General features: G+C 27.4%; 1 protein-coding gene across 3 annotated transcripts in view; it reads left to right on the top strand.

The window, feature by feature from the left end:
* The window catches only part of LOC117176269 (glycogen debranching enzyme), a 101,646-nt gene extending 74,560 nt beyond the window's left edge, over positions 1–27,086 (top strand). For all 3 annotated transcript variants that reach the window (XM_033366438.1, XM_033366436.1, XM_033366437.1), the window contains 6 exons: positions 910–1,057; positions 1,139–1,502; positions 8,162–8,370; positions 11,704–11,889; positions 18,855–19,091; positions 26,889–27,086. In XM_033366438.1, coding sequence (XP_033222329.1) covers positions 910–1,057; positions 1,139–1,502; positions 8,162–8,370; positions 11,704–11,889; positions 18,855–19,091; positions 26,889–26,954 — 1,210 coding nt within the window. In that variant the 3' untranslated portion in view covers positions 26,955–27,086. The remainder of the gene's footprint in view (positions 1–909; positions 1,058–1,138; positions 1,503–8,161; positions 8,371–11,703; positions 11,890–18,854; positions 19,092–26,888) is intronic.
* The last annotated feature ends 227 nt before the right edge of the window (positions 27,087–27,313 follow it).

Here is a 27,313-nt window from a genome sequence, read left to right as displayed (position 1 = left end):
TCATCTTCTTGGTTGAACATAAATATTTTTGGTTAAAAAATCATCTATAATATTTTACTGAAAATTCAATTATTCCATTTTTCATTAAAAAATTGTTCTTTTGTGTAAGAAAAATTCAACTATTTGGTTGAGAATTCATTGAAAATCCGTCCTTTTTTGGTGAAAATTCATCTTCTTGGTTGAAAATGAATATTCAAGTGTGAACATAAATATTTTGGTTGAAAATGAATATTTTTGGTTAAAAAATCATCTATTTTACTGAAAATGCAATTATTCCATTTTTTATTTAAAAATTGTTCTTTTTTGTAAGATAATCTTAACTATTTGGTTGAGAATTAATTGGAAACCGTCCTTTTTTGCTGAAAATTCATCTTCTTGGTTGAAAAAGAATATTTAAGGTTGAACATAAATATTTTGGTTTGAAAATGAATATTTTTGGTTAAAACATCATCTATTTTACTGAAGTAACATTTTTTCTTATTACATATGTCACATGTATTCAATAAAAATACCAGTTTTTGGTTTTAAATTATTAATGTGTTTTGCTTTTTAAATCAGCTATTTTGTAGAATATTAATATTTTTCGTTGAAAATTTAACTATTCGGTTAAATACATTTTTTTTGTCGAAAATTAATTTTTTAACTTAAAATTTAACTATTCTATTTCGGGCTTAAGAATGAACTATTTTTTTAAACTCTTTGGCTTTTTAACTAGAAAACTCAGCTCTTTGTTAGAAAGTCGTATCTCTTGGTAGAAAAATGATTTTTTTTTAAATTTAAGTCTAATCTAAAAAGTGCGTCTGCTAGCTTGCAAGTTAATTAACTATGCTGAAGTTCTAAGCCTGCCAGATGAATTCTAAGTTTAAATGTTTTCCATTTAAAATCGAAATTCCATTTCAAATATTCCAGGTACAATTGTCGCGACGCGATTTGGTGGTGGCTCTACACCGTTCAGTGTTACGTTCAAGAAGTTCCCAATGGTTTAAAACTCCTTTCGGACAAAGTTTCAAGACTTTATCCAACTGATGATTCACCTGCTTTGCCTGCAGGAGAAGTGGTACGTTTTAATTTTCTTTAAACTAAAACAGATTTCATATTTAATTGCGAAAATTCTGTTTTTATTTTTGATTATTTTCAGGATCAGCCCTTGCACGACGTGATTCAAGAAGCTTTGACAGTTCACTTTCAAGGTCTCTGTTTTAGAGAGAGGAATGCAGGAAAACAGATCGATGAACACATGACTGATCGTGGATTCAACAACCAAATTGGTGTTAATCCTGACACTGGTTTCGTTTTTGGGGGAAACGAAGCTAACTGTGGAACCTGGATGGACAAAATGGGATCTTCTGAAAAGGCTGGCAACAAAGGAAAGCCCGCAACACCTAGAGATGGCTCGGCTGTAGAAATTGTAGGTCTTTGCAAAGCTGTCTTGAGCTTTTTAGCGGAATTGTACAAGCAGAATTTGTTCCCTTATGGCAGCGTTCAGAGGAAAACCCGAGATGGTGAGAAATCTAGTAATTATTATAGTAGAGTGTTTACACTGTAAAAAAAAATTCTAAATATCCACTGCGTTTTTGTAATTGTTCCAAAACCTGTAAAATAACTGCGTTCAAAATAGTGAAGTTCCAACTAGAAAAGTAAAAACACCGCTTTTAATATAGTGGTTTTACAAAATTTTGGGAATTCTCGTCTCTAAAAATAGGAAATAATTTTACTCAATTATTTCCTACTTTCAGAAAGGTACAATTACAAAAACGCAGTGGATATTAAAAAAAAACAGTATACCTAAACACCCTGGAAATATCAGGGTTTTTTTTTTAAATCAGGGAATATTTTCAAAAGTGTGCTTAATTTTTTTTAATTGCAATATCAAGTTGAATGACAATAATTTTTTATTTGTAAAAGTAGCATTACATGACTGTATTGAACTATTTTGGTGAAAAATCGTTTCTTTGTTTGAAATTAATGTTTTTAACTGAAAATTTAAATATTCTACTTTTTATTAAAAATGTAGTAAATGTAGTAAAAATTCATGTTTTTTATTAAAAATTCGTTCTTTTGTTTAGAAAATTAATATTCTTGATTAAAAATGTATCTTTTTTGCTTGAAAATTCTACAGTTTGTAATTTTTTATCTCTCCTAACTGAAAAATTGTTCTTAGTTGAAAATTCAACTCATGTTGAAAACTTGCTTTTTTTTATTCAAATATTTTTGATTGAAAATCAAAATTGAAAATTTATAATTTTTTTGCTGAAAATTAATTTGTTTTAAAATTTAACAATTTCAGTAGAATCATGCACTATTTTTGTGGAAAATTTGTTGTTTTTTGTTGTTGTTAAAAATTAATTTTAAACTGAAAATATAAGTGTTCAATTTTTGGATGAGAAATTGTCTTTTTTAGTCGAAAATTTTTCATTTTGGCGGAAATTAATCTCCTTGGTTAATAATTCATATTTTTGGTTAAAATTTCAACTATTTCGGTTCAAGGTTCATCATTTTAGTTGGAAATTCAACACATTGTTTGAAAATGCAACTTTTTTCCAGATTAGTTTTTTATCGTTAATTATTGTTCTTTTTAAATGAAAATTTAACCATTAAATGTTTGGTTGAAAATTATCATTTTAAGTTTAAAATTAATGTACTTTGTTGGAAAGTTGTCTTTTTTTTTTTTGTTGAAATTAATTTTCATGGTTCAAAATTAATTCTTTGTTGTTGAATATTCTTGTTTCTTGGCTATTTGAACTATTTCGCTGAAAAATCATGTATTTTCTTGAAAAATCGTGTCTTTTTACAGAAAATTAATCTTCTTGATTGAAAATTAATTTTTTTATTAATAAAACTATTTGGTTGGCAGTTAAACACTTTTGCTAAAAATTTTAATTTTTTTAGATTTTGTCTCTTCCAATTGAAGATTCATCATTCTGTTTAAAAATTGATCATATTAGTTCAAAATTATTTTTGTTGGTTTGTCTGAACATTAATTTTATCGACTAAAAATTTTAATGGTCCATTTTTGGTTGAAAGCCAATCATTCTTAGATGGAAATTCTACTATTTCGTTGAAAATTAATTTTCAATACTTAAGAATTCAACTATTTTTGTTTAGAATTAATGGTTTTTTTGGAAAAAATCATCTGTTTTTATAGAAAATTAATCTTTTTGGTAGAAAATTCAACTATTTGGTTAAAAAGACCGTGAATTTAATTTTTGACTGGGAGTTTTACAAATTTGTGAAAAAGAATACGTCCAACTTAGATTTCAACCGTTTTTTAAATAATTAGTTAAATTGTGAACTTCCAGATTTTAAAATTAAAAATTTAACTGTTTCAATTTAAAATTTTTTAAATAATTAAAAATTTTTTTAAAATAACTTTTAAATAATATATTTATGATCAAAGGCTTTTATTAAATTTCAGTCTAAAATATTCCATTTTTAAACCACGTAATTTAAAATTTTTCATTTAAAAAAAAGAACAGTTACTTAATACTTAGAAATATCTGACTGTACATTTCAAATCAGTAATTGTAATTAAAATACTCAAAACGGAACAAAAATCTAAACTTTGAAAATTACAATTTTAATTGTTTTATTTAAAAAAAATTTAATTTGTGAGTCAACTTCTTAAATTTTGATGTATAAATAATAATTAAACACCTATTATTCTGGGAAAAAATCGAGTAAGTTGAAGAAATATTTAGAACTTTTGAAAAGATTCAAAATTAATTAAAAATTTGAAATTATTTCAAATAATTTAAACAAAGTGTCTACGTGTACCGATAAAGCCCGGATATTCTTACCCAAATTCCGGTGCAAATATTCCATGGCCTAATTTGAAACCAAATATACATTTTGGCAGATTTCGTACATGAAATTTAGAAGATTTTTAATAATAACATTTTTTAAGATTGTTAGGAAAATTGAAAATGATTTTTTTTATTATTTGAAATTCGAATAATTTTAAAACATATTTAGAAGTTATGAAAAACTGTTAATAATATTTTAAAAAATTTTAAATTCGAAACAACATGTAGATGTTTCAAAGTCTTGAAATAGAATTTCGAAGAATTTTAAGGGTTTTTCAAGTATTTAAAATAAAAATAATTTAACATAATTTAAACAGGGATTTTTCAACCTTTTACAAATGTATAGTTGGAACAAGAATTTATTCAAAATAATAACCAGGAATTTCAAATTTGAACAAATTCCTAGCTAGCTCTGAAAATTTTCGAAAAGGAACAAAATTTTGAAGTGGCACAGCAAATTTTTCCAAACGAAAAAAACCGGAAATTTTTATAAAAATTCGAATTCTTTTTGGAAACGGAAAATTTTCGGAAAGTATTAAATTCCGGATTTGAACATTGAATTATCAATTTTTAACCAATTCTGAGGTGGAACTCAAATTTATTCAGGAGAATAACAATTCTCAATGGAAAATTGAATTCTTCCAACGAAATTATTGTTCAGTGTTAAAACGAGGTATTCTCTAAAAAAATTAAATTATGAATTGGAACAGGGAATTTTTCCAAAAAGTTCTAATTCTTACAATTAGTTGAAAAGGAAATTTTCGAAAAGAATTAAAATTCTTGATTTAAACAAGACATTTTTTGAAAAGAATTAAAATTCCACATTTAAATATGGAATTTTCCATTTCTAATCAATTTTGAGCTGGAATTAGAATTTAAAATGGCTTAAAATGGTATAATTTTAAATATTTTTTAATTTAGTGATTGATTCTTCAATTTAGAGCGTTTAAAATTATAACGTGGATTTATATTTTTGGAACTGAATCTTTGAACTCTAAAATTGATAAAAGTTAAAAAAAATTTAATTTGAAAGTTTAACTACATTTAAATTAAAATTTTGCAGTTGAAAAGTGTTAGTAGCTTACACATTATACGTGCAAATTATTGAGCATTTAAATACAAAATTTTTGAATGAAACAAATTTTAAACTTCAATTTTCAAAGTTTAAAACTCAAGCTCACTTTGAGTGCGTTCATTTGCAGTTCAGTTTTTATTACTTCGAATGGAACAATTAGATTTAGTGTTTGATTTCTTAAATTTAATTGACCGTGAAAAATGTGTGCGAAGCGGGAAAAATTTTTGCGAACCGGAAAATGACCGGGAACTTTTTTCTTTGATAAAAGCGGCCATCCTGATCTTGTTAAAAATTCAATATTTTAAACTTGAAAATAAAACTTTGTTTAAAGTATTGTTCAAATTCATGGAATTTAGAAACAAATTGAAGAAATTATTAATTATGTTTTAGTACTATTCATGATTATTAATTAACCGATGGTCCTAATATATTTAAGAATATCTCTTAATATAATTGGTCAAACCTTTCTAAATTAAACATATTAATAGAATCCTAAAAACTGAAAGAAAACATTATTTATAATAAACTCCAAAAACTGTATACATATTTCGAGCCGATTGTTTAAAAAATTGCGAAATATTTTAATGGCTCCGTACTATGAAAAATTGTACCTTGAAAAAACGAGAAGCCGGAAAATCACAGTGAATTTACATTGAAATTCGGGTATTTTTTCGAGGGTGCTAATATTAAAAAAAATTTTAATATAAAATTAAATAACAATGTTTTTTCATTTCTAAAAATAACTTTTAAATTACTGAATTTATACTGATTTAAATCGAACTTTCTTTTTACCATTTTCACTAATCTCAGGAAAATATGTTTTATTCAAAGTATTAATATTTTAAATATGCACCAAAAAATTTATTTTCAATTTATATCACGAATATTCAACCACCCAAATGAATTTTTAAAATAGTAGTTCCGCTTTCAACTAATAAGTTAAATTTTCAAACAAAAACTTTAAAAGTTTAGTCCAGAAAAATTGAATTCCCAATAATAAAAGTAATAGTTGATATCTGAACAATAAAAGATTGAAATTTTAAATAAAAAACAGTTGAATTCAACCAAAAAATAAGTAAATAATTTTTTTAGCAAAATATTTCAATTTTAAACCAAATAAATGAATTTTCATCAATAAAAATTAATTTAAAAAACAGTTAAATTGAACCATACAGTTGCATTTTCAACCCAAAAATGTGATTTTCAAACAAATTAATTTCCAATCAAAAGTTAATTTGCAACGAAATAGTTTGATTTTCTGCTAAGTTGATGAATGTTGAAGCTAGTGAGGAATTTTCCAGAAAACAATTGAATTCTTAAAGAAAATATAAATTTCGTAAGAAAATGTTAAAATTTCAATCCAAAAAAATGAATTTTCTATAAGACAGTTGAATTTTAAATTCAAAACAAATAATATTTAACAATAAAATTCATTTTAAACCAAATAATTAACTAATTAAAATTTAATCGAATAAGTCGAAGTTTCTACAAGACAGTTGCTTTTTTAAGCCAAATTCATGAACTTTAAACAATAAAACAAAAAACTTCAACTTAAAAATTCATTTTCAACACAATTTTTTACTTAACTTTTGAAATTTCAAGCCAAAAATATAAATTTTGTATGCAAAATCTAAAAATAGCTAGTAAAAAAACTGGAGAAAATTATTTACAAATTTAGTATAATTTTGCTTTGAACTTATTTTTTTAATTCTTTTAATTTACACATTTTTAAATTTAGATCTTCATTTTTAAGCAAACATTATTAATTGTAAAAAAATTCTAAAATCAACTTTTGATGACTTAAACGATTAAAAATTAAAAGCTTTTGAAATGGAAAATTTTTGATAAACAACTTTTTTAGTTGATCAACTGTAAATATAAATTAATTAATGCTTTTTTTAAATTAAACTTATATAAAGTATTAAAAGGGGAAAATAATTGATTTTACAAGACAATTCTCAATCCGTTCAAAATTATTTACAGATTTGAACAATAAAAATTGAACAGTTTCAATTCGGAAGCCTTAATAGTTAAATAATTTTAAACGTCCGATTAAAACTTTATAAACTATTTACAATTTTTTAAATAAATTTAAATTAGTAAATTCATAATCGCTTGTATTATTCAATTTTAAATCCTATTAAAGAATTGTTTCAGTCTAAAATATTCCATTTTTAACCCATTCAATTTGAATTTTTTTATGAAGAAAGCGAACAATTATTTAGCATTTACAAATCGAACATTTATAAATTAAATGTTCAAAAATAAACAATTTGAAATTGCATTGATTGAAATAGAAAGCTCTGAATTGTTGAAATGTTTAAAAATGTTTTAAAACATTTGTAGGAAACATTCGAATCATTTTAAAAGATATTTAAAAGTTTTAAATAAATTGAAAAAATCATTTTAAATTTCAATTTTGAACAAAATTTAAATTTTCTACTAAAACTTTGAAGATGTTTAAAGATTTTTAAAGATTTTTAATGTTTTCAAGATAACAAAAAAATAACAATAAACCGATTAAAGAGTTTTAAGTTTAGCTGCATTTAGTTCAAAATTGATCAATTGAAAAATATTAAGAGCTACTATTTTATACGTGTAAATTATTGAGCGTTTATATAAAAAAATTTAAAGCAAATAATTTTTAAACCTTAGTTTAAAAGTTCAAATTCCAAGAGTTCCACTCTAAGCGCTGCAATTTAAATTTTAGTTATTATTACTTCAAATAAAAGAATTTTTAACTTCAAGAGTTTAATTTGTTTAATTTTGTTGACCGTGAAACATTTTTGCAAACCCGGAATTGACTAGGATTTTTTTATTTAAATGACCATTCTGTATTTAGTGTTTCAGACATTTTTCGAATTCTATGCGTCTCTGTGAAGAAGTGGATACTTTGTTATAAATAATGACGATTTCGAAATACAATATAAATTTTTAAAATTTTATAATTTTTCCATCTTGAAAATGCTTCAAATGATATAATTTTGAAAATTTTCTTGATTTATTCCTAAATTTATAGCATTGAAAACTATAGCTCGGATTTATATTTTTTGAAAAGAATTTAAATCTTTAAACTAAACAATTTATAAATGTTTAGCACACATTTAATTTAAATCGCTCGATTGGAAAGTTTTAAAACCATCCATTTTATTGGTGTAAATTATCAAACGTTTGAATGAAAAAGGTTTAAACCAGATAATTTTGATTAAAACGGCCACCCTAAACAAATTTAATAAAATATTTTTTGTATTTGACGAATTTTTGTTGTAAACTTATTTATTAGGTACTGTTATTACGTGGAGTTACAAGCAGTGGGCTGACAAAATTGCTGCCAGTTTTGAAACATATTTCTACGTTAATCAAGAGCCAACGGAAAGTGAAATGCGACCAGATTTGATTCACCGTCGAGGAATTATTAAAGACAGTCACGGAGCCACTCAATCCTGGGCCGATTATCAATTACGACCTAATTTCCCGATCGCTATGGTAGCTGTGAGTATTTTTCAAATTTTGGAATTTTCAAACAAAAACCTCTTTAATTGAAAGTTTTATTATTTTGTTGAGAATTGTTTTTGTTGTTGTTGTTGAAAATTCATATTTACGGGTTAAAAATGAATTTTTTTGTTCAAAAATCATATTTTTTGGGTTAAAGATGTAGAAAATTGTTGAAAATTTATATTTTTAGCCTGAAAATTTAACTATTCCCTTCAAAATTGGTCTCTTTTGCCTGAAAGCTCAACTATTTTTGTTGAAAATTCACTTCTCTTAGTCGAAAATTTACATTTTTGTTAAAAACTTATATTTCTGGTTAATAATGAACTTTTTTTATGAAAAATTCATTTCTCTTGGTTGAAAATGCACTTTTTTAGTTAAAAATTAATATTTGCAGGTTAAAAGTTAATTTTTTGTTAAAAATTCGTATATATGTGATGAAAATATAGAAAATTGTTGCAAATTTATCTGTTTGACCAACAAATTAAACTATTTGCTTGAAAATTAGTTTTTTTTTGCTTGAAAGTTAAACTATTTTTGTTGAAAATTATTTTTCCTTAGTAGAAAATGAACTTCTTTGTTAAAAATTCATATTTGCGGGTTAAAAAAGAACATTTTTGTTGAAAATTCATATTTACGGGTTTTAAATTATCTATTTTTTCTTGCAAAATCATATTTTTGGGTTAAAAATGTAGAAAATTGTCGAAAATTTACATTTTTAGTCTAAAAATTAAATTATTTTCTTAAAAATTTGTCTCTTTCGCTTGAAAGTTTAACTATTTTGGTTGAAAATTCCCTTTTCTTTGTCGAAAATTCACTTCTTTGTTAAAAAACCATATTTCCGAGTTATTAATTAACTTTTTTTATTAAAAATTCATTGTTCTTAGTTTAAAATGCACTTTTTTGGTTAAAAATTCATATTTGCAGGTTAAAAGTTAACTTTTTTGTTAAAAAATCATATATTTGGGATGAAAATGTAGAACATTTTCGAAAATTCATCTTTTTAGCCTGGAAATTTAACTATTTTCCTAAAAATTTGTCTCTTTTGCTTAAAAGTTCAACTAGTTTTCTTGATAGTTCACTTTTCTTGGTCAAAATTGCACTTTTTTGTTAAAAATTCATATTTCCGGGTTAAAAATGAACTTTTTTGTTGAAAATTCATTTCTCTTGGTTGAAAATGCAATTTTTTTGTTGGTAAAAATTCACATTTTTAGGTTAAAAGTTAACTTTTTTTGTTAAAAATTCATATATTTGGGATAAAAATGTAGAAAATTGTAGAAAATTCGTTTTTTCAACCTACAAATTTAACTATTTTCTTAAAATTTCGGTATTTTATGCTCGAAATTTTAACTTTTTTTTTAAATAATTTTTTCTTGGTAGAAAATGAACTTTTTTGTTAAAAATTCATATCCCCGGCTTAAAAATTAAAATTTTTGCTGAAAATTCTGAAAATCTAGAAAATTCTCTTAAATTCTTCTTTTAGCCTTCAAATTTAACTATTTTCTTAAAAATTCGTCCCTTCTGCTTGAAAGTTAAAATATTTGTTTGAAATTTTACATTTTTTTGTTGAAAATTAATGTCTTTTCGAAGAAAATATTTGTTGAGTGAAAATTAAGATATTTTGTAGAATATTACCCCATTTTCCTTAAAAATGAAATGTTTTTCTGTCAAATATCTAAATTTTTAATTTTTTGTTGAAAATGTATTATTATTTGATTTTTTGTTCTTGAAAATTCAAGTAATTATTTGAAACTTGAATTATTATATTAAAATTGATTTATTTGGTTGAAGATTTATCATTTTATTTAAAAATGTAATTATTCCGTTGAAAATGAAATTATCTGGTGCAAAATGAACTTTTTTATCGCAAATTCATATTTTCGGGTAAAAAATGTAGAAAACTATTCTTTTGGGCTGGAAAATTCAACAATTTGATTGAAAAATTTATCTATTCTGTTTAAAAGTCTTTTTTTTTGTTCAAAACTTCGACTGTTTTGCTGATAATTCATCTTTTTGGATAGAAAAATCGTCCTTTTGTATTGAAAATTAATCTCTTTTCGATAGAAATGTCATTTTTCTGGGTTAAGAATGAAGTTAAAAATTGAATTGTCTTCTAAAAATGTTGTCTTGTTTGCTTGAAAGTTTTTCAAAAAATGTTACTACTATTATAAAGTCTACTATTTTTGTTCTTTAGAATTCACCTTTTTGGATTAAAAGTTCTACTATTTGGCTGGAACGAAAAATGTTTTGTTAAAAATTAATCTTTTTTGTTCGAAAATTCAACGGTTTTGTTGAACCTATATTTTTTGGATAGAAAGTTCTTCCGTTAAATTTGGCTAAAAATAAACTTTTTATGTTGAAAATTCAACTCTCTTCTGAAAAATTCATCTTTTTGGCCTAAAAATTGAACCATTTTCTTCAAAACTCGTCTTTTTTCGGGTTGAAAGTTTAACTACTTAATTTAAAGTTAATTTTCTTGATTGAAATTGAACTTTTTAGGTGGAAATTCACCTCTTTCTTATGAAAATCTTTTGTAAGTGAAAATTGAGCTATTTTGTAGGAAATTCTCTGTTTATGGTTGAACTGAGCTTTTTTATTTCAAATTAAATTTTTAATTGGGCCAAATATCATAACTGTTAAATTTTTCGTTGAGAATGTACCTTTTTTGGTTGAAAATTCAATTTTTTGGTTGAAAATCTATACTTTTATCTGAAAATTCATCTCTTTGTTTAAAAATTTTAATATTTGATTTAAAAGTTTTATTTTCGAATTGGAAATTTACTTTTTGGTTGAAAATTCATATTTTTAAAATGAATATAACTTTTATTTATATAATATTTGTAAAAAAATTGTTTAAAATTTAACATTCATGCTTAAAAGTTGAACTACTTTGTTAAAAATTCATTTTCTTGGAGATTCATATTTTTATTTGATAGAAGTTTGAATTTAATATTATTGCCTACATTAATTGGATTTAAAATAATGTATTCCTCTATTTTCATGAAATATCTCTTTATCTCGATTGAATCGTTAAAAATTTCTTCGCTGTCGACATATTCTTCCTATCTACAAAATTAGCAATTAAATCGTTCAGGAAATATATGCAGTTGGTATCATTAACATAGGAAATAATATCTTTCATAGCTTTTTGTTTTCTATTGTTTTGAATGCCTGGTTATAATTTTTAATAAATGAATCCAAAACTTGTAAAAAAGAAGGAGAAGGGAAAAATTGGTTAAAAATACTCGTTTTTAGGTTTTTTATGGGATTCTTAAATTTGAAGGGGAAAAGGAGATTTTAATTATTAAGCCTGATTTAAGAAATTTTCTTCAGGCTCCAGAGTTATTCCAACCAGAACACGCATGGAACGCTCTGAAAATGGTTGAAGAAGTTCTTCTGGGCCCGCTTGGAATGAAGACTTTAGATCCTGCAGACTGGGGTTACGATGGTTTTTACGATAATTCGAATGACTCTACCGATCCAAAAGTGGCGCATGGATGGAATTATCATCAGGGTCCGGTAAGTTTAGCTTAAATTACCCCGTAAAAACCCGTAAAGATCCTGGAATTGTCATAGAATTTTTATTATCCTGGAAAAACCTGGAAATTCTAGGGATTTTTTTTTAAAGTCAGAACATTGTTTTGAGAGCGTATCTAAATATTTTTTAAATTATAATATAAAATGAAATACGAATGTTTTGTCATTTGTAAAGGTATCTTTAAATTACCTGATTTAACTTTTTTTATTTCATTGTTTATTTTTGGATGGAAATTAATTTTTTAACTGAAAAATTTTACTATTCAATAACTGGTTGAAAATAAAACTTTTTTATTTAAAAATTCAGGCGTTTGTTTATAAATTCGCACTTTTTGGTAGAAAATTTGGTAGTTAAAATATCAACAAATATTTTTTGAATATTCAATTATTTGGCTGAAAGTTAGTCTTGTTAAAAATTCATTTTTTTGGGTTGAAGATTCATAATTTTAATAAAAAATTCATCTCTTTGTTTAAAAATGTAACTATTTTATTGATTTTTTTTTGCGATTTTTTTACCACTTTGGTTGACATTTTTTTAAATTAATTTTTTTCTCTAAAAATTGCACTGTTCCATTTTTGGTTGAAGATTTTTCTTCTAAAGTTAAAGATTTAACTCTTTTGTTGAAATGTAACTATTTTTTTTAAACATTCTTTTTTTTTGGCAGAAAATTATTTTTTTTTTAACAGAAAATTTAACTAATCTAGTAGAACATTCTATTATTTTAGTTGAGCATTCATCTCTTTGATGGAAAATTGATTTTCTAACTAAAAATTGAACTATTTCAGTTGAATATTTATTTCATTGGTTGAAAATGAAACTGTTTTGTTGAAAATTAATTTTTTGGCTAAAAATTTAACTATTTAAGTTAAATATTCTATCTTTTCAGTTGAAACTTCATCTCTTTAATTCAAAACTTTTTTACTGAAAATTTAACTCTTCAATTTTTAGTTGAAAATTTATCTTCTTTAGCTAAAAATGTATCTATTTTGAGGGAAATTCATCTTTTTTTCAGAAGAAAATTAATCTTTTTGGCCGAAAATTCAATATTTTAGTTAAAGATTCATGTTAGTTGAAAATTCTATACTTGGTTGAAAGTAACTATTTTGTTAAAAATTATTTTTTTGTAGAAGATTCTTCATTTTAACTGAAAATTTATCTTTGGTCGAAAATGTATAATTTTTTTAAAATTCCTTTTTAAATTAATTTTGTAACTAAAAATTTAGTTATTCCAGTCGAGAATGAAACTATTTTGTTGAATTTTTTCAGCCGAAAATTTAATTAATTTTTTATGCAAAATTGATGTTTTTAGTAGTAAAAAATTCATGTATTTTGTTGAAAATTAGATTTATGCTAGCAAATTAATCTTCTTGGATGTATATTCAATTATTCCAATTAAAAATTTATAATTTTAATGGAAAATTTATCTTTTAGGTTGAAAATGTAATTATTTTGTTGATTTTTTTAGGATAGTTAATTTTGTTGACTTTAAATTTAACAATTCAATTTTTGGTCGAAAATTTAACTTTTTGGTGGAAAATTAATTTGTTTAATTGTAAATTTATCCCGGTGATACATCATAGCCACGGACTAATTCAAGTGACTGATGAGATTAGAATGTTATAACTTAATTCAAATAATTTAAAACGATTGTTGAAACCTCCTGCGATGATGTTGTAGGTATACAATTACGAGTGGCCACGAGCGTTGGAGGTCACTACAGTCACCTCTGGATGCTTTCTTAGAGCTACCATCTGCCACTCCACGGGTTTTTAGTCGCTCGCTTCCTGATGATCAAGAAAGTTTCTTACAATGCGACAGGTGTTTAATAAAACCGCCTTCTGATCTGCTGCCAATACGCTACTGACTCCTAAATGTTCAGGATGTTCAGTGCACCTCGCGTGCACGTTGCCTGTAGCCGAAATCACAATGGGATGAATGCATGCATGATTCGCATTCCTCCATATGGTCTTTACTTCAAACCTTAACTCGCTATACTTGTGGATCTTGGTTGTATAGGTTGACTGCAAATTTCGGTTTAGCGGACAAGCAATGTCGATGATGTAGACTCTTCCACCTTTTTTTTCTCGCATCACGATGTCAGGTCGATTGGCCCGGATGTAATGATCCGTTTGGATAGTAACATCCCAATATAAGACGTAATCTTCGCTTTCTAAAACGGGCAATGGAATGTATCTATAGAAGAGCATCCATTCTTTTAAGATTCCTAGGTTTAGGGCAAGTTGTTGCCCGCTAAATCATTATGTCTGTGCCTATATTCTCTCTGAGCCATTATGCGACAGCCATCAATAATGTGCTCGATGCATTCGTTGGTATCTCCACATAATCGGCACCGGACAACCACGTCTTGATGTAACACGTGTTTGCGATAATTCCTGGGGTTGACAACCTTGTCCTGTATTGCAATGACGAATCCTTCCGTCTCTGGATACAGAACACCCTTTCTTAGCCAAATATTAAATGCCTCACTATCCACTTCATTTTGATCTAACGTGTTGGGGTGCTCGCCATGGATGGCTTTTTGCCTCCATTGTATTTCTAATTCCTCTATGGTTTCTGCCCTGATATTCAAGGTCCCATCTGAGGACAAATTTAAGGGCGTGTATTCAAGATCCGCTTGACAGATGGTTCTCTAAAGCGCAACATTTCGTTTGCCGTTAAAATAGTCTCGTAACTGTATAACTTGTGACTCACACAGTTTTTTGTCATCTACAACGCCCCTACCTCCTAAATGTCGTGGTAGAACTACCCTTTCAATCGCTGAATTTCTGTGGTGCATTCGGTGCTTCGTCATTTCTACGCGAACAATTCTGTTTAAGTTTTCAAGGTCAGTGTTAGACCATTTTATGAGCCCGAAGGAGTACGTGAAGACAGGGATGACATATGTGTTGATCGCCCTGATTTTGTTTGCCGAATTGAGAAAACTCTTCATAATTAATCTGAGTCTCGTAGTAAAGGCAGTCATTAGGCTTGTCTTAACTATCGTAATACCCAGATATTTATATGATTCGCTTGCAGCCATTGCCTCGATGTCATTTTCGAACTCGTTCTCTAACTCTGCGTTCCCTAATTCCCCTCTGATTAAGTGCACTGTTCTGCATTTATCTAGTCCGAACTCTATGTGGATATCATTGGAAAACTGTTTTGTGACATCGATCACTTGCTACAGTTTCTGGCATGAACTAGCGTACAGCTTCAGGTCATGCATGTAAAGAAGATGGGTCACTTGATGACCATCCTCATTATCATGAATTCTGAACCCATGAGACATGCTGTTTAGTGTTTTGCTCGATGGATTCAATGGTAAACAGAACCATAGTGCGCTGAAGGAGTCTCCTTGAAATATACCCGTCGTAAAGCGTATTGATCTAGTTATCCTTGGTTGTCCATGATCAAAATACTTGATTCTTGTACCCCAGAGCCTCATCGCATGGCGTAGAAAGTCAATAATGCATGGACAGACCTTGTAAAGTTTTAAGACTTCAAGCAAAAGGTCATGCGGAACGGAAGGAAACGCTTGCTTGTAGTCAATGTATGCCATGTGTAAGTTCCTTTGATGCTTACGAGCTTGAGTCATGGCAACAGCGTTTATAGTGACTAGATCTTTACAGCCTCGTGACTTTTTACAACATCCTTTTTGTTCTTCTGTAAGAATGTCATTCTCGTCACAATGAGAATATACCTTATCTGCAGTGATAGCTGTAAGACATTTATAAATTGTTGGAAGGCAGGCTATCGGTCGAAAGTCAGATGGATTTTGAGTGTCTGGTTTTTTTGGTATCATATACGTAGTACCTTGGAGCATAAAACCTGACATCAAATCTGGGTGTTCAATGATTTCTAAAAACACCTTGCCAACGCAAGATGCACACTCGTCAGGTACTTGTACCAGAAGTTGTGCACCATGTCCGGGCCTGGAGCTTTCCAATTACTTGCCCTCTTCAAGACAACTGAAACATCTAAAGCTGTGATGTTTGTCAGATGCATTTCTGGGCTATTGCTTGCCCTTGCTTCCTCCAGTTTGAACCACGCAGTGTCCAAATTGCATTTGTTCATTTTTCTCCAAACACCCGAACAGTAGTTAGTCATATCTTCCAATTGAGGGACTTCGGTGCCTTGGAGGTTATTTGGCTTTACTCTCAGTTCACGATAGAACCTTCTTTCATCTGTCTGAAAGTTTTGGTTTTGTTGCCTTCGTGCATTACTTTTCTTGTATCGACGCAGTCTGGCAGTAAGAACATCAAGTCTCTGTCGTTCAGAGTCTAAAATTTCATTCAATATTGCTGGTGTTACTGTCTTGATGTGCCGAGGGTGGATGATTTTAGTAACATGGTTCATCGACTTTCTGGTTCTATTTCCTTTTTTATATTGAGTTAATCGACCCAATTTGCACCTTACTTTTCTGACATCCATATCCAACCTGATTTTCCATAGTGGATCTCAATCCCTTGCTAGGACGAAAACTGCATTTGCAGGTCTAGTTTTCCGGCCCAACGTTCTAACGGTTGCCACAGCTGCACAGTATACAAGAGTTTGCACCTCTAACGCATTTTGTGTTACGTTCAAATACGTTGGTAAAACCTTACTGTCGAGATGTGCTATTAGTGCACGCAGATGATTTGTGATGTTCATTTTGGCCAGAGAATGCCTCAATGTTGTTTCTACATATCTGAACTCTCGTAAAGCATGACCAAAATTCCTTTCCAGGTGCTGTAGTTCTTCTGAGATTTCCCTATCCACATCATCGTTAGTAATATCCGGATGTGGTTCTAATGGATCCGGTGCATGATGTTCATTATCCCTAGCACCTATGCCTTCAGCATCAATCTTCGTTATCCACATCTTCGAAGGCGAGCTCATCAATAGGAAGCTGCCGTTCCACTTCCATTTTGATAGCAGCTATTTCAACAGTCGAAAGCAGTCTGTTTACAGATAATGAGCGTTTTCGATCTGCCAGATTCTGCTCATTTATTTTTTTGGCTAGCTCTGGGTATTTAAGTAAGAAGAGTCTATGATGTTCTCTCCTCAGACTTTGCCCACATTTCTCTGCCAAAAAATAAAAGCGCATAACATCTCTGTTCATATGGTATGTCCATTTTCGTCTCTTTTTCGGTTGCTGAACCTCTGCTTCTGCCTCTGGTTGTATAAGGTCATCCACCTCTGGAGGATGTGGTGGTGTTGGATCATCAATAGGTTGAGGAAGAACATCAATCGCTCCTGCTTGACCGTTTGTCGCGGCTTTCTCTAACTGATGTTCATTGCCGTCGTTTTTCCACGCCAAATCAACCTGTTGTTTAATCTCCATTGCTCGGTCTTCTGTAACATGTAGGTTAGTCCTGATGTCATTGACCTTAGTGATGAGATCTTTTAGTGCGACCTTTTGTATATTAGGATACTTTGCAGCCAATTTTGTTCTTAAATTGTATCCTTTTTCCTTGTTTGTTTCAAACTTCGCACTTTCATAATAGAGACGCACTAATTCCTCTTTTATTGTGGTATTCCAATTGATGCTCTCCCACGGTATTTCTGTCGAGGTGGTTGGCTGAGAATAGATAGTGCTAGCCAAAACATCCTCAGCAGGCACAGTTGATGTTCCACTGCTTACCGTTTGTCGCAGATGTCCTTGCTGGCCAGCTATTTGATTAGTGAGATCTGCCTCTGACCATCTCGCAGCTCACCATCGCCACCATCCCGCATGCTGTGGCCTCCAGCGGTGGCTCCAGGGGCGCCCCGACGATCCTCGGGAAGCGACAATCATTTCAAAATCTTTAATGTATTCTCCATTTTTCATTGATGGGTTTTGGTGTTCTACTTAGTCTCTCTCCTCTTCGTTATCAGCCTATTTGGCATGGGAAACCCTGTCAGTAGCAATGCTACCTCCAACGTTGCCATCAAAGTCATGAGAGGAGAGCTCAAGCCCTACCGCGACATCAACGCGGAACACCTTCGGTAGGGTTATTATTATTATTATTTAAGGTTTTTCAATTATTATATTATTATTAATATTATTATTATAAAACAATTATGGGTTGAAATGTTGTCACAGGCTTATACTGCCCAACATGTCGAAGGCGTTTTTCGGTTAGTGATAGATTTTTATTTGATCATTTTTTCACGGGGATCTCCCGGTATATATCATCAATAACGGACGCATTTTTATAATGCAATCAGTGATCTGATGAGAGCAGTCTGCCCAGACATATTGGAAAAAGCCTGGTTTTACCCCATCATTGACGGACTGGGTTGCAGTCAAGTACACGATGGGGGGACCTACAACTTAAGGTGGGTTCCGAACCACCAAAACCTCGGTAAAGGTACATTGAAAAATTTCTAGAGACACCGGCTCAGGGATCGAACCCCGGACCTCTGAGGTGAAGTCCGAGTGTCTAACCAACTGAGCCACCGAGGCTCTTTATTATTATTATTTATTTTTATATATTTATTATTATTATTATTATTATTATTCGAATTCATGGACTTTAGGAAGAAATTCAAGGAATGCTTAGTTATGTTTTAAGTATTATTTTTTTCTTATTTAGTTATTCATATTATATTCATATTCAAATAAAATTATATTTAAATGAAATAAAAATCAAATCAAAACTTTCTAAATGAAACATATTAATTAAGTCTCTAGAAACTGTTAAGTAACAATAAAAAAATTACTGGTCCATTACAAATTATAAATGAAACAACAGTTATTTAATTTTACCTATGAATGTTACTATTTTTACACATTCAAATATTTACAATGACTAAAAACATATTATTGATAATAAACTCGCGAAATTGTATGAATATCCCGAGTGGATTGTTTTTAAAAATACGAAATATAAATATAATATACCTGAAATTGCCAGGGAATTATTTTCCATGATTTTAGTAGACACCCTGCCCTTCCTTTATTATTATTTGTATTATTTTGCAGGAATGGCTTTGGCCGATAGGTTTCTTCCTCCGAGCTCGTCTGCATTTCGCCCCACTAGTTGGCGGCAAAGAGGAATTAGAAAGAACCATAGAATCCACGGAAGCCATAATTTCTCGACATCTGATCGAAGCTTCCACTAATCACTGGAGAGGACTTCCTGAACTCACGAACAAGGACGGCGAATATTGTAAGGACAGTTGTCGCTCCCAGGCATGGAGTGCTTCCACAGTTTTAGAGGTATTCCAACATTTTTGTCTATTTCAAAAATCAATGTTATTATTGCATGGATCACCGTCGTTCAGTAGTTAAATTTTACAGTGTGTCCACATACCTTGAAAACCTTGAAAATATTGAAAACCTCGAATTCTCCTTGAATTTTGTTTATTTCTTGAAAACCTGGAAATCTCTTTAAGATTTTCACGAGAACCTTGATTTTTTTTGCTTCTAAAACAGTTACTTTATTGAAATCCGAAAAGTAATTAAAATTTGTTAGTCTTTGTAGACTGTGCCAATTATTTTATAGATTGTAAAGAACAGACCTTAATATTGTGAATAATTTTATAAGTTTTTATTTTCTTCTTCGCTATAGGGTGTTCTAGTGACCGTGAAAACCTTGAAAACCTGAAACTCTCCTTGAATTTTTTTACGAAAACCTTGAATTTTAATTATTCTTTTTTTTTCTTTAAAAACAGTAATTTTATCGAAGTCCGAAGAGTAATTTAAAACTTTTACACTATTATGAAAGAAACATCTCGTTTAGAAAAAATCTTGCTGCTGCAAATCTTTTTATTCGTCAAGATATAATTTATTTTTTGTTTATTACACAATAAATACATGTCATGGAGTTTTTTGTTGAAGTGTTCAACTTGGAAATTATAAAAATTATTAGTTTAAAATTTCGATGTTCATTCAATTTCAGAATTAGAATATGCAATGGCCATAAAACGGATTTTTCGAGGGGTTGACCACTCGGTTTTTGAGGGTACAACAGATTTCAGAAGGTTACAAAATATTTCTAAAGATTTCAAAATATTTCAAACATTTCAAAACGTTTTAAATATCTTTAACATTTCATAAAGATTTCACGGATGTTAACGATTTAAAAAAGCGCGCATGCCAGATTTCAATAAAGATTTCACAGCAATTTAACAATCATTTTAAAACTTTAAAGATTAAAAAGATTTCAAAGATTTCCAAGATTTTGAAAAATTTGAAACGATTTCAAGAGGTATTAAAACATTTTAGAAGATTTCAAAATATTTTAAATAATTCAATGACTTCAACGAATACAAACGATTTTCCAAACAAAGATTCAAGAAAGATTTTATAAACATTTCAAAATATTACACAAAAATTTCAAGGATTTCAAGCATTCAAAAAAGGCGTGTACACTAGATTAAAAAGTTTTAACAAAAATTCCCCAAAGATTTCGAACATTTCAAAAAGATTTGTAGCATTTCACAAAGATTTCGAACATTTCACAAAGATTTTAAAACTTACAAAAGAGTTTAAAGATTTTTAAAAGGTTGTATTAAACCACATTTCTAAGGTTTCAAAACTTTTCAAAGATTTTAAACAATTTCGAAATTTTTTAGGATATATCAAAAGATTTCACTAAGATTTCAAAGATTTTTGGACTATTTCGCTAAGATTTCGAGCATTGCACAAAGATTTTAAAACTTTCAAAAGATTTCAAAGATTTCAAAACATTTCAAAGATTTTAAATAACTTCAACATTTTTTATGAGCTGTAAAAAAATTTCACAAAAGTGTCAAAGATTTCATAAAACATTCATAAAGATTTCAAAACAATACGAGAATTTTAATGATTTCAACAAGGGTGCAGTACGCCAGATTTCAAGGATTTCAAACCATTTCAAAGATTTTAAACGATTAAAAATTTTAGACAAGATTTCAAACGTTTACAAAAGATTCCCGAAAGATTTCTCAAATATTTTAAAGAATTCTTAAGGATTTCAAAACATTTCAAGAATTTCAAAGATTCCAACAAGGTACACCAGATTTCAAAAATTTCAAAACATTTAAATGATTTTTAATGATTTCAAAAGTTTTCAACAAATTTGAAAAGATTTTAATAATTTCAAACAAACAGAAAAGATTTCACGAACAAAGATTAAAGAAACATTTCAAAGATTTACAAACATTTCAAATATTTTAAACGATATCGAAATTTTGTATAAGATTTCAAAAGATTTAACAAAGATTTCAAATATTCCAGTGATTTCAAACGAATACAAAAGACTTAGAGAAGACTTCACAATTTATTTAAAGAATTCATAAGGATTTCAAAGAATTTCAAAAGGTTTCAACACATTTGAGAAGATTTCAAAACACTTCAATGATTTTAAACAAACAAAATATTTCGCAAACAAAGATTTAAAAAAAGAGTTCACAAAGATTTCAAACATTTCAAGAATTTGAAAGATTTTACAAAAGCTTTGAGAAATGCCAAAAGATTTCTCAAAGATTTTAAGCTTTCACTAAGGTTTGTTGTACTACACAAAGATTTTAAAAGATTTCACACAGATTTCAATGATTTCAAAGACATTAGAAAGATTCAAAAATATTCCTAAAGATTTCACAAAGACGACTTATGTTTGCAAAAAATTAAGAATTTGTTTATTTACGATTCGGCGTTCTTTAGAAATTTTTGGCCAATAAAAAATGAAATGGTTCATTTTTTAGATATATGACAAACGTATATTTCATTATTTGATGTAAAAAAGGAAACCTGGAAAATTTTTATTTCATGACCTAGAAAACCTGAAAAATACCTTGAATTTTATTCCTAATAATCGCTAGACACCCTGTGCTAATATAGAATATTGAAGTATACATTTTGTTGTCTTATTCAAATTAAAAATAATAAAAAATATTAGTTGAAAATTTCGATGTTAATTCAGTTTTAGAATTAGAATCACCATATTTCTATATAGTACATCAGATTTCAAAGATTTAAAAAAGTTTTAAAGATTTAAAACCATTTCCCGAGATTTAAAAAAGTTTTAGAACAAAAGATTAAAAAAAACTAATCAACTTTTGGTGAAATATTTATGTTTTTAGTAAAAAATTCATGTATTTTGTTGAAAATAAGATTTTTGGTAGAAAATTAAATCTTCTTGGATGAAAATTCAACTATTGCAGTTTAAAATTCATAATTTTAGTTGAAAATTTATCTTTTTATTTGAAAATGTAACTATTTTTTTTTATTTCTTTTAGGATTGTTCATATTTTAAATTTTAAATTTAATAATTCAATTTTTGGTCGAAAATTTAATTATTTGGTTGAAATTAATTTTTTTAACTGAAAATTTAACTATTCCATTTAAATATTCTGTCATATTTAATTAAAATTTTCATCTCTTTAGTTAAAAATTATTATTTTTTTCGATCTGAAAATTGATTTTTTTCATTGAAAAATAATTTTTTAACTGGAAATTTAACTATTCCATTTTGGTTAAAATTTAATCTTTTTAGTTTAAAATCCATCTATATTGTACACCAGATTTCAACGGTTTCAAAAAGTTTGAAAGATTTGAAACGATTTGAAACGATTTCTAGAGGTTAAAGAAATTGTCCGGATATTTCAACAGTTACCACGAGATCTTAAATAATGCAATGATTTCAACGAATACAAAAGATTTTACAATCAAAAATTTAAGAAAGATTTCACAAACATTTTAAAATATTCCACACAGATTTCAAAAAATTTTTTAAATTGCACAAAATTTTCATAGATTTAAAAGCTTTCACGAGCTTAAAAGATTTTAACAAGATTTCAAAAGATTTCAAAGATTTCAAAACATTTCAAATCTCTTAAACGATATCATAATTTATAAGAATATTTTAAAAGATTGGACAAGGATTTTAAATATTCCAGTGATTTAAAATGATTACAAAAAATTTCACAAATAGCCCACTGATATTTAATGCATACAAAAGACTTCAGAAAGATTTCACAAGTACTTTAAAGGATTCATGAGGATTTTAAAAGGGTTTAATAATTTCCAACAAATAAAAACTACTTCACAAACAAAGATCAAGGAAAGATTTCGAAAATATTTCAAAAAATGTCACAAAAACTTCAAAGATCCCAAGGAATTTAAAGATTTCAAAACATTTTAAAGATTTTACATGATATCAAAACTTTTTACAAGATTTCAAAAAATTTAACAAAGATTGTAAACGATTACACAAAATTTCAGAAAGAGTTCAAAAATATTACAAAATATTTAAAATATGCAAACGTTTCAAATATTTTAAGCGATTTATTTCAAAAGGTTTCAACAAATTTGAGAAGATTTAAAAAGATTTCAATGATATCAAATGAACACAAAAGATTTCGCAAACAAAAATTAAGGATAGATCTCATTAAGATTTCAGAACATTTAGAAAATTACACAACATTTTCAAAGATTTAAAGGATTTTAAAGATTTTAAGAATCTCACAAATATTTCAAAGATTTTACAAAGATAACTTATTTTCGCAGAAAATTAAGAACTTGTTTATTTATGACTTTTTTTAATAACGAAAATTGATTAATTAAAATAATACTGATTAATTAAAATTAAAATTGATAAAAATTTATAAAATGGATAAGAAGTTAAAGTTAAAATTTAAACTTTGAAAAAAATTGTATTAACATTAAAAATTGATTAATGAAAGACAAATGTAAAATTTTTGACGAATTTGCTGAAGGGAAAATGTTACTGTGAATAAAATTTGCTTGAAACGCTTGACAAATTAAAAATTGGTTATTCTATTTATTTAATCACAGACTTTGCACTCTTTTCCCTATTCCCCTCTTTTCCACATATTCGAAGAATTCTTTTTTTTTCCCTGTTTTCAAGAAATTTTATATTTTTTTCCCTATTTTTCTGCTTAAATGCGAACTGAATTAATAGAGACAAAGTCTAAAATTTTATGCATGGTTCGAAATTCATCACTTTTAATTAAAAATCTTACTATTTAGTCTAAAATTCAAGTATTTTGTTAAAATGTCATCTTTTTGTTGAAAATTAAACTATTTTACTGAATATTCGTCTTTTTAGATTAAAAATTCATTTTTGCTTAGAAAATTAATGTATTTCTGATTAAAATTCTACTGATCTGTTGAACATATATATTTTCGAATAGATAACTACCGTCTTTTTGGATTAAAAATTTATCTTTGAATAGAAAAATAATCTCTTCGGGCTAAAAGTTATTTTTTCTTAATAATTGAAAAATCTACTTATATATTTTTGCTTCAAACTTCATCTTTTTTGGTGGAAAATTTATTTTAATTTTGCCTTTAACATGAAAATTTCATAATTTGGTTTAAATGTTTGTTATTCTTGACTGAAAAATCTTTCTTAGTAGCAAATTTGTCTTTTTCGTTTGAATATTCATCTCTTTTGGCTAAAAATGTAACTGTTTGATTTAAAATTCATCTTTAGATAGAAAACTAATCTCTTTTGGTTGAGACTTAATTTCTTTTTAATTGAAAAGTAGATAATTATATTTTTGGTTGGAAATTTTTCTAATTGTTTAAAGATTGAACTATTTTGTTAGAAAATTCGTTTTTATTTGGGTTACAAATCAATTTTTTCAACTGAAAATGTAACTATTCCATTTATAGTTGAAAATTCATATTTTCGGGTTCAAAATTCAACTGTTTTTCAGAAAGCTTCTCTTTGTGGTTTAAACATTCAACTGCTTTGTTGGAAATTCATCTTTTTGGGTTGAAAATTCTATTATTTTCGAAGAAAGTTCAACTATTTGGCTGAAAATTCACTTTTCGGTTTAAATTAATTTGTGGGCTGAAAATTCCTATTTTCGGTTTGAAAATTTAATTGCTTTCTAGAGAATTCAAATTTTTAGTTTTAAAATTCAACAAATTGGTTGAAATTTTTCTCTCTTCACTAAAAAAATTTTCTTGGTAGAAAATTCGTTTTCTTTGTTTAAAAATTCGTCACTCTTAGTAAAAAATTTTTTTTTTGGGTTAAAAATGAAACTTTTTGATTAAAAATTCAGTCTTTTTAGTTGATGCTTCAACTATTTTTCGGAACATTCTTTTTCTTTTATAACTACTCAGCTGTTTTTCAATGAAAATAAAAATCTCCTCGTTGAAATATTAACTATGACATTTTTCGTTGACAATTTATATTTTTGGTTAAATTAGACTATTTTTCGTTGAGAAATAATCTTTTTTGATAAAAAACTCAACTATTTGGTTGATTTTTAATTCTTCGTTACAAATTCTTTTTTTTGTAAGGTTCATAATTTTAGTTAAAAATTCAACTATTTGGTGTAAAATACAACACTTTTTGGATGAAGTATAATTTCTTTTCTTTAAAAATTCGTCCATTTGGTTGAAAATTAATAGATGTGGATCAAATTAACTGTTTTATTTTAAATTCAATTATTTTTTAAAAATTCAACTATTTGGTTAAAAAGTATTTTTTTAGTGTTTCTAAATTCAACTTCTTTATTGAAAATTCAACAACTAGGTTGAATTTTTGTTTCTTTCTTAACGAAAAAATCTTTCGTGGTTAAAATGTAATTCTTTGTTCGAAAATTGATCTATTTTTTGGTTTTTTGTTGTTGTAAAAATGAACTTTTTTGTTCAAAATTCATATTTTAGACTTGACATTATTTTCAATTAAGTTATTTTAATAATTATCTTTGTATTAGAATTTAGGCAAATTGTTCTGTAGGAAATTCAAGAATTTCATTTAAATTGTTAAAGATAATTTAATTCGACTGTTTTTGTTTTGTTTATAATAAAAATATTTTTTGGTTGTTTGATATTTCAACCAATACATTTTTCGCTAAAAAAATCATTGTTTTCGGTTAAAAATGTACCTCTTTGGTTGAAAACTAAAATATTTGGTTGAAAATTATCTGTTTTTTTTTTAATTAACATTTTTGGTTTTAAAATAAAGCTATTTCATAGAAAATTTAACTATCAGGTTGAAAATTAACTGTTTTGTAGAAAATTCAACAATTTGGTTGCATTTTTCTTTATTGGCTGAAAAAATTTTCTAGGAAAATTTACTAATTTTCTTAAAAAATATTTATTTGGGTTCAATTTCGTCTGTTTTTTAATGGAAAATAAACTTTTTTATTGACATATCAACTATTACATTTTTTTTAGCGTTCATATTTTTTGGTGGAAAATTCAACTATTTGGTTAAAAATTAACTTTTTGGTTAAAAATTACCTTTTTTGTAGAAAATTTATATTTTTGGCTTAAAAATTGATTTACCAATAAATTATCTGAATAATTACATTTGCCTCATAATTTAGGCAAATTTTATTGTAAAAAATGAATCTTTTTGACTTGAAAGTTCAAGAATTTGGTTTGAATTGTTAAATAAAATTGAATTCGATTTTTCTTGTTGTTTATAATAAAAATATATTTTGGTTGAAATATCAACCATTACATTTTTCGTTTAAAATTCATCTTTTTGGTAAAAAAATTGACCTATTTGGTAGAAAACTAAAATATTTGTTTAAAAATTAATTGTTTTTATAATTCAGATTTTTTGTTTGAAAATGAATCTTTTGGTTGAAAATTCTTCTTTCGAGCTTAAAATTTAAACAACATTGTGGAAATATGTTTTTCTTCTTTATGAAAATTCATATTTTTTAGTTGAAAATTAAACTAGATTTTCAACGAAATAATTAAATGTTCAATTAAAAAAGAGAAAATTTCAACCAAAAATGGACGTTCAAATTTTCAGTTAAAGAAATTAATATTTAACCAAACTGATGAATTTTTAAATAAATAATAAAAATTAAATAATAAATGATGATTTAATTAGATTAAACTCCGATAATCTGAAAAATCGGTGACGGTACGTAAAGCAGAAATTAGATTTCTAAATTGACAAGAATCATTTCAATAATGAAAACTTGAATTTAACTGCGATCAGAAGTAAACTCTTGGTTTCCAGATCAAGTCGCCACTGTGATTTTCTGTTATTAATTTAATGTATTATTTCAATCACACGGATCATTTTAATTTCAGGTCCTTTACGAGCTGGAAAAACTGAAACGTGAGTTGAAATCTGAGAACAAGGGAGTTGAGAATTGATACAATTTTGCGTGTGTTCACCACCGCTACTTACACTTAGAGTACCTAAAATTAGAAAACGTAGGAAATTCGCAACGAGAGAGGCTATGTACTGACGAAAGAGCACTATTTGCACAACGCACGGAGACACACGCATCCTCCACACCCCTAGGTCTAAAAACCGCACCCTCTCGTAGTTCAATAACGATAGATATTGTTCCTTCCTCAGAAGAAACAACCTCAATTTTCTCGAGCCTAGAAGAAATCCGACAAGAGCCTCCGAATCGTCAGGAAAAAGGCTTCACATCCTGGAAAGCGAAAGCAAATCCAACCTCTGAACTCATCCACAAAGCTGCTCGATTCATCTACAATTCCGAATT

The sequence above is a fragment of the Belonocnema kinseyi genome, chromosome 7 (assembly GCF_010883055.1).
Source record: "Belonocnema kinseyi isolate 2016_QV_RU_SX_M_011 chromosome 7, B_treatae_v1, whole genome shotgun sequence".
Classification (NCBI taxonomy): domain Eukaryota; kingdom Metazoa; phylum Arthropoda; class Insecta; order Hymenoptera; family Cynipidae; genus Belonocnema; species Belonocnema kinseyi.
Note: the sequence above shows the minus strand (reverse complement) of the source record. Positions and strands in the feature narration are given on the sequence as shown.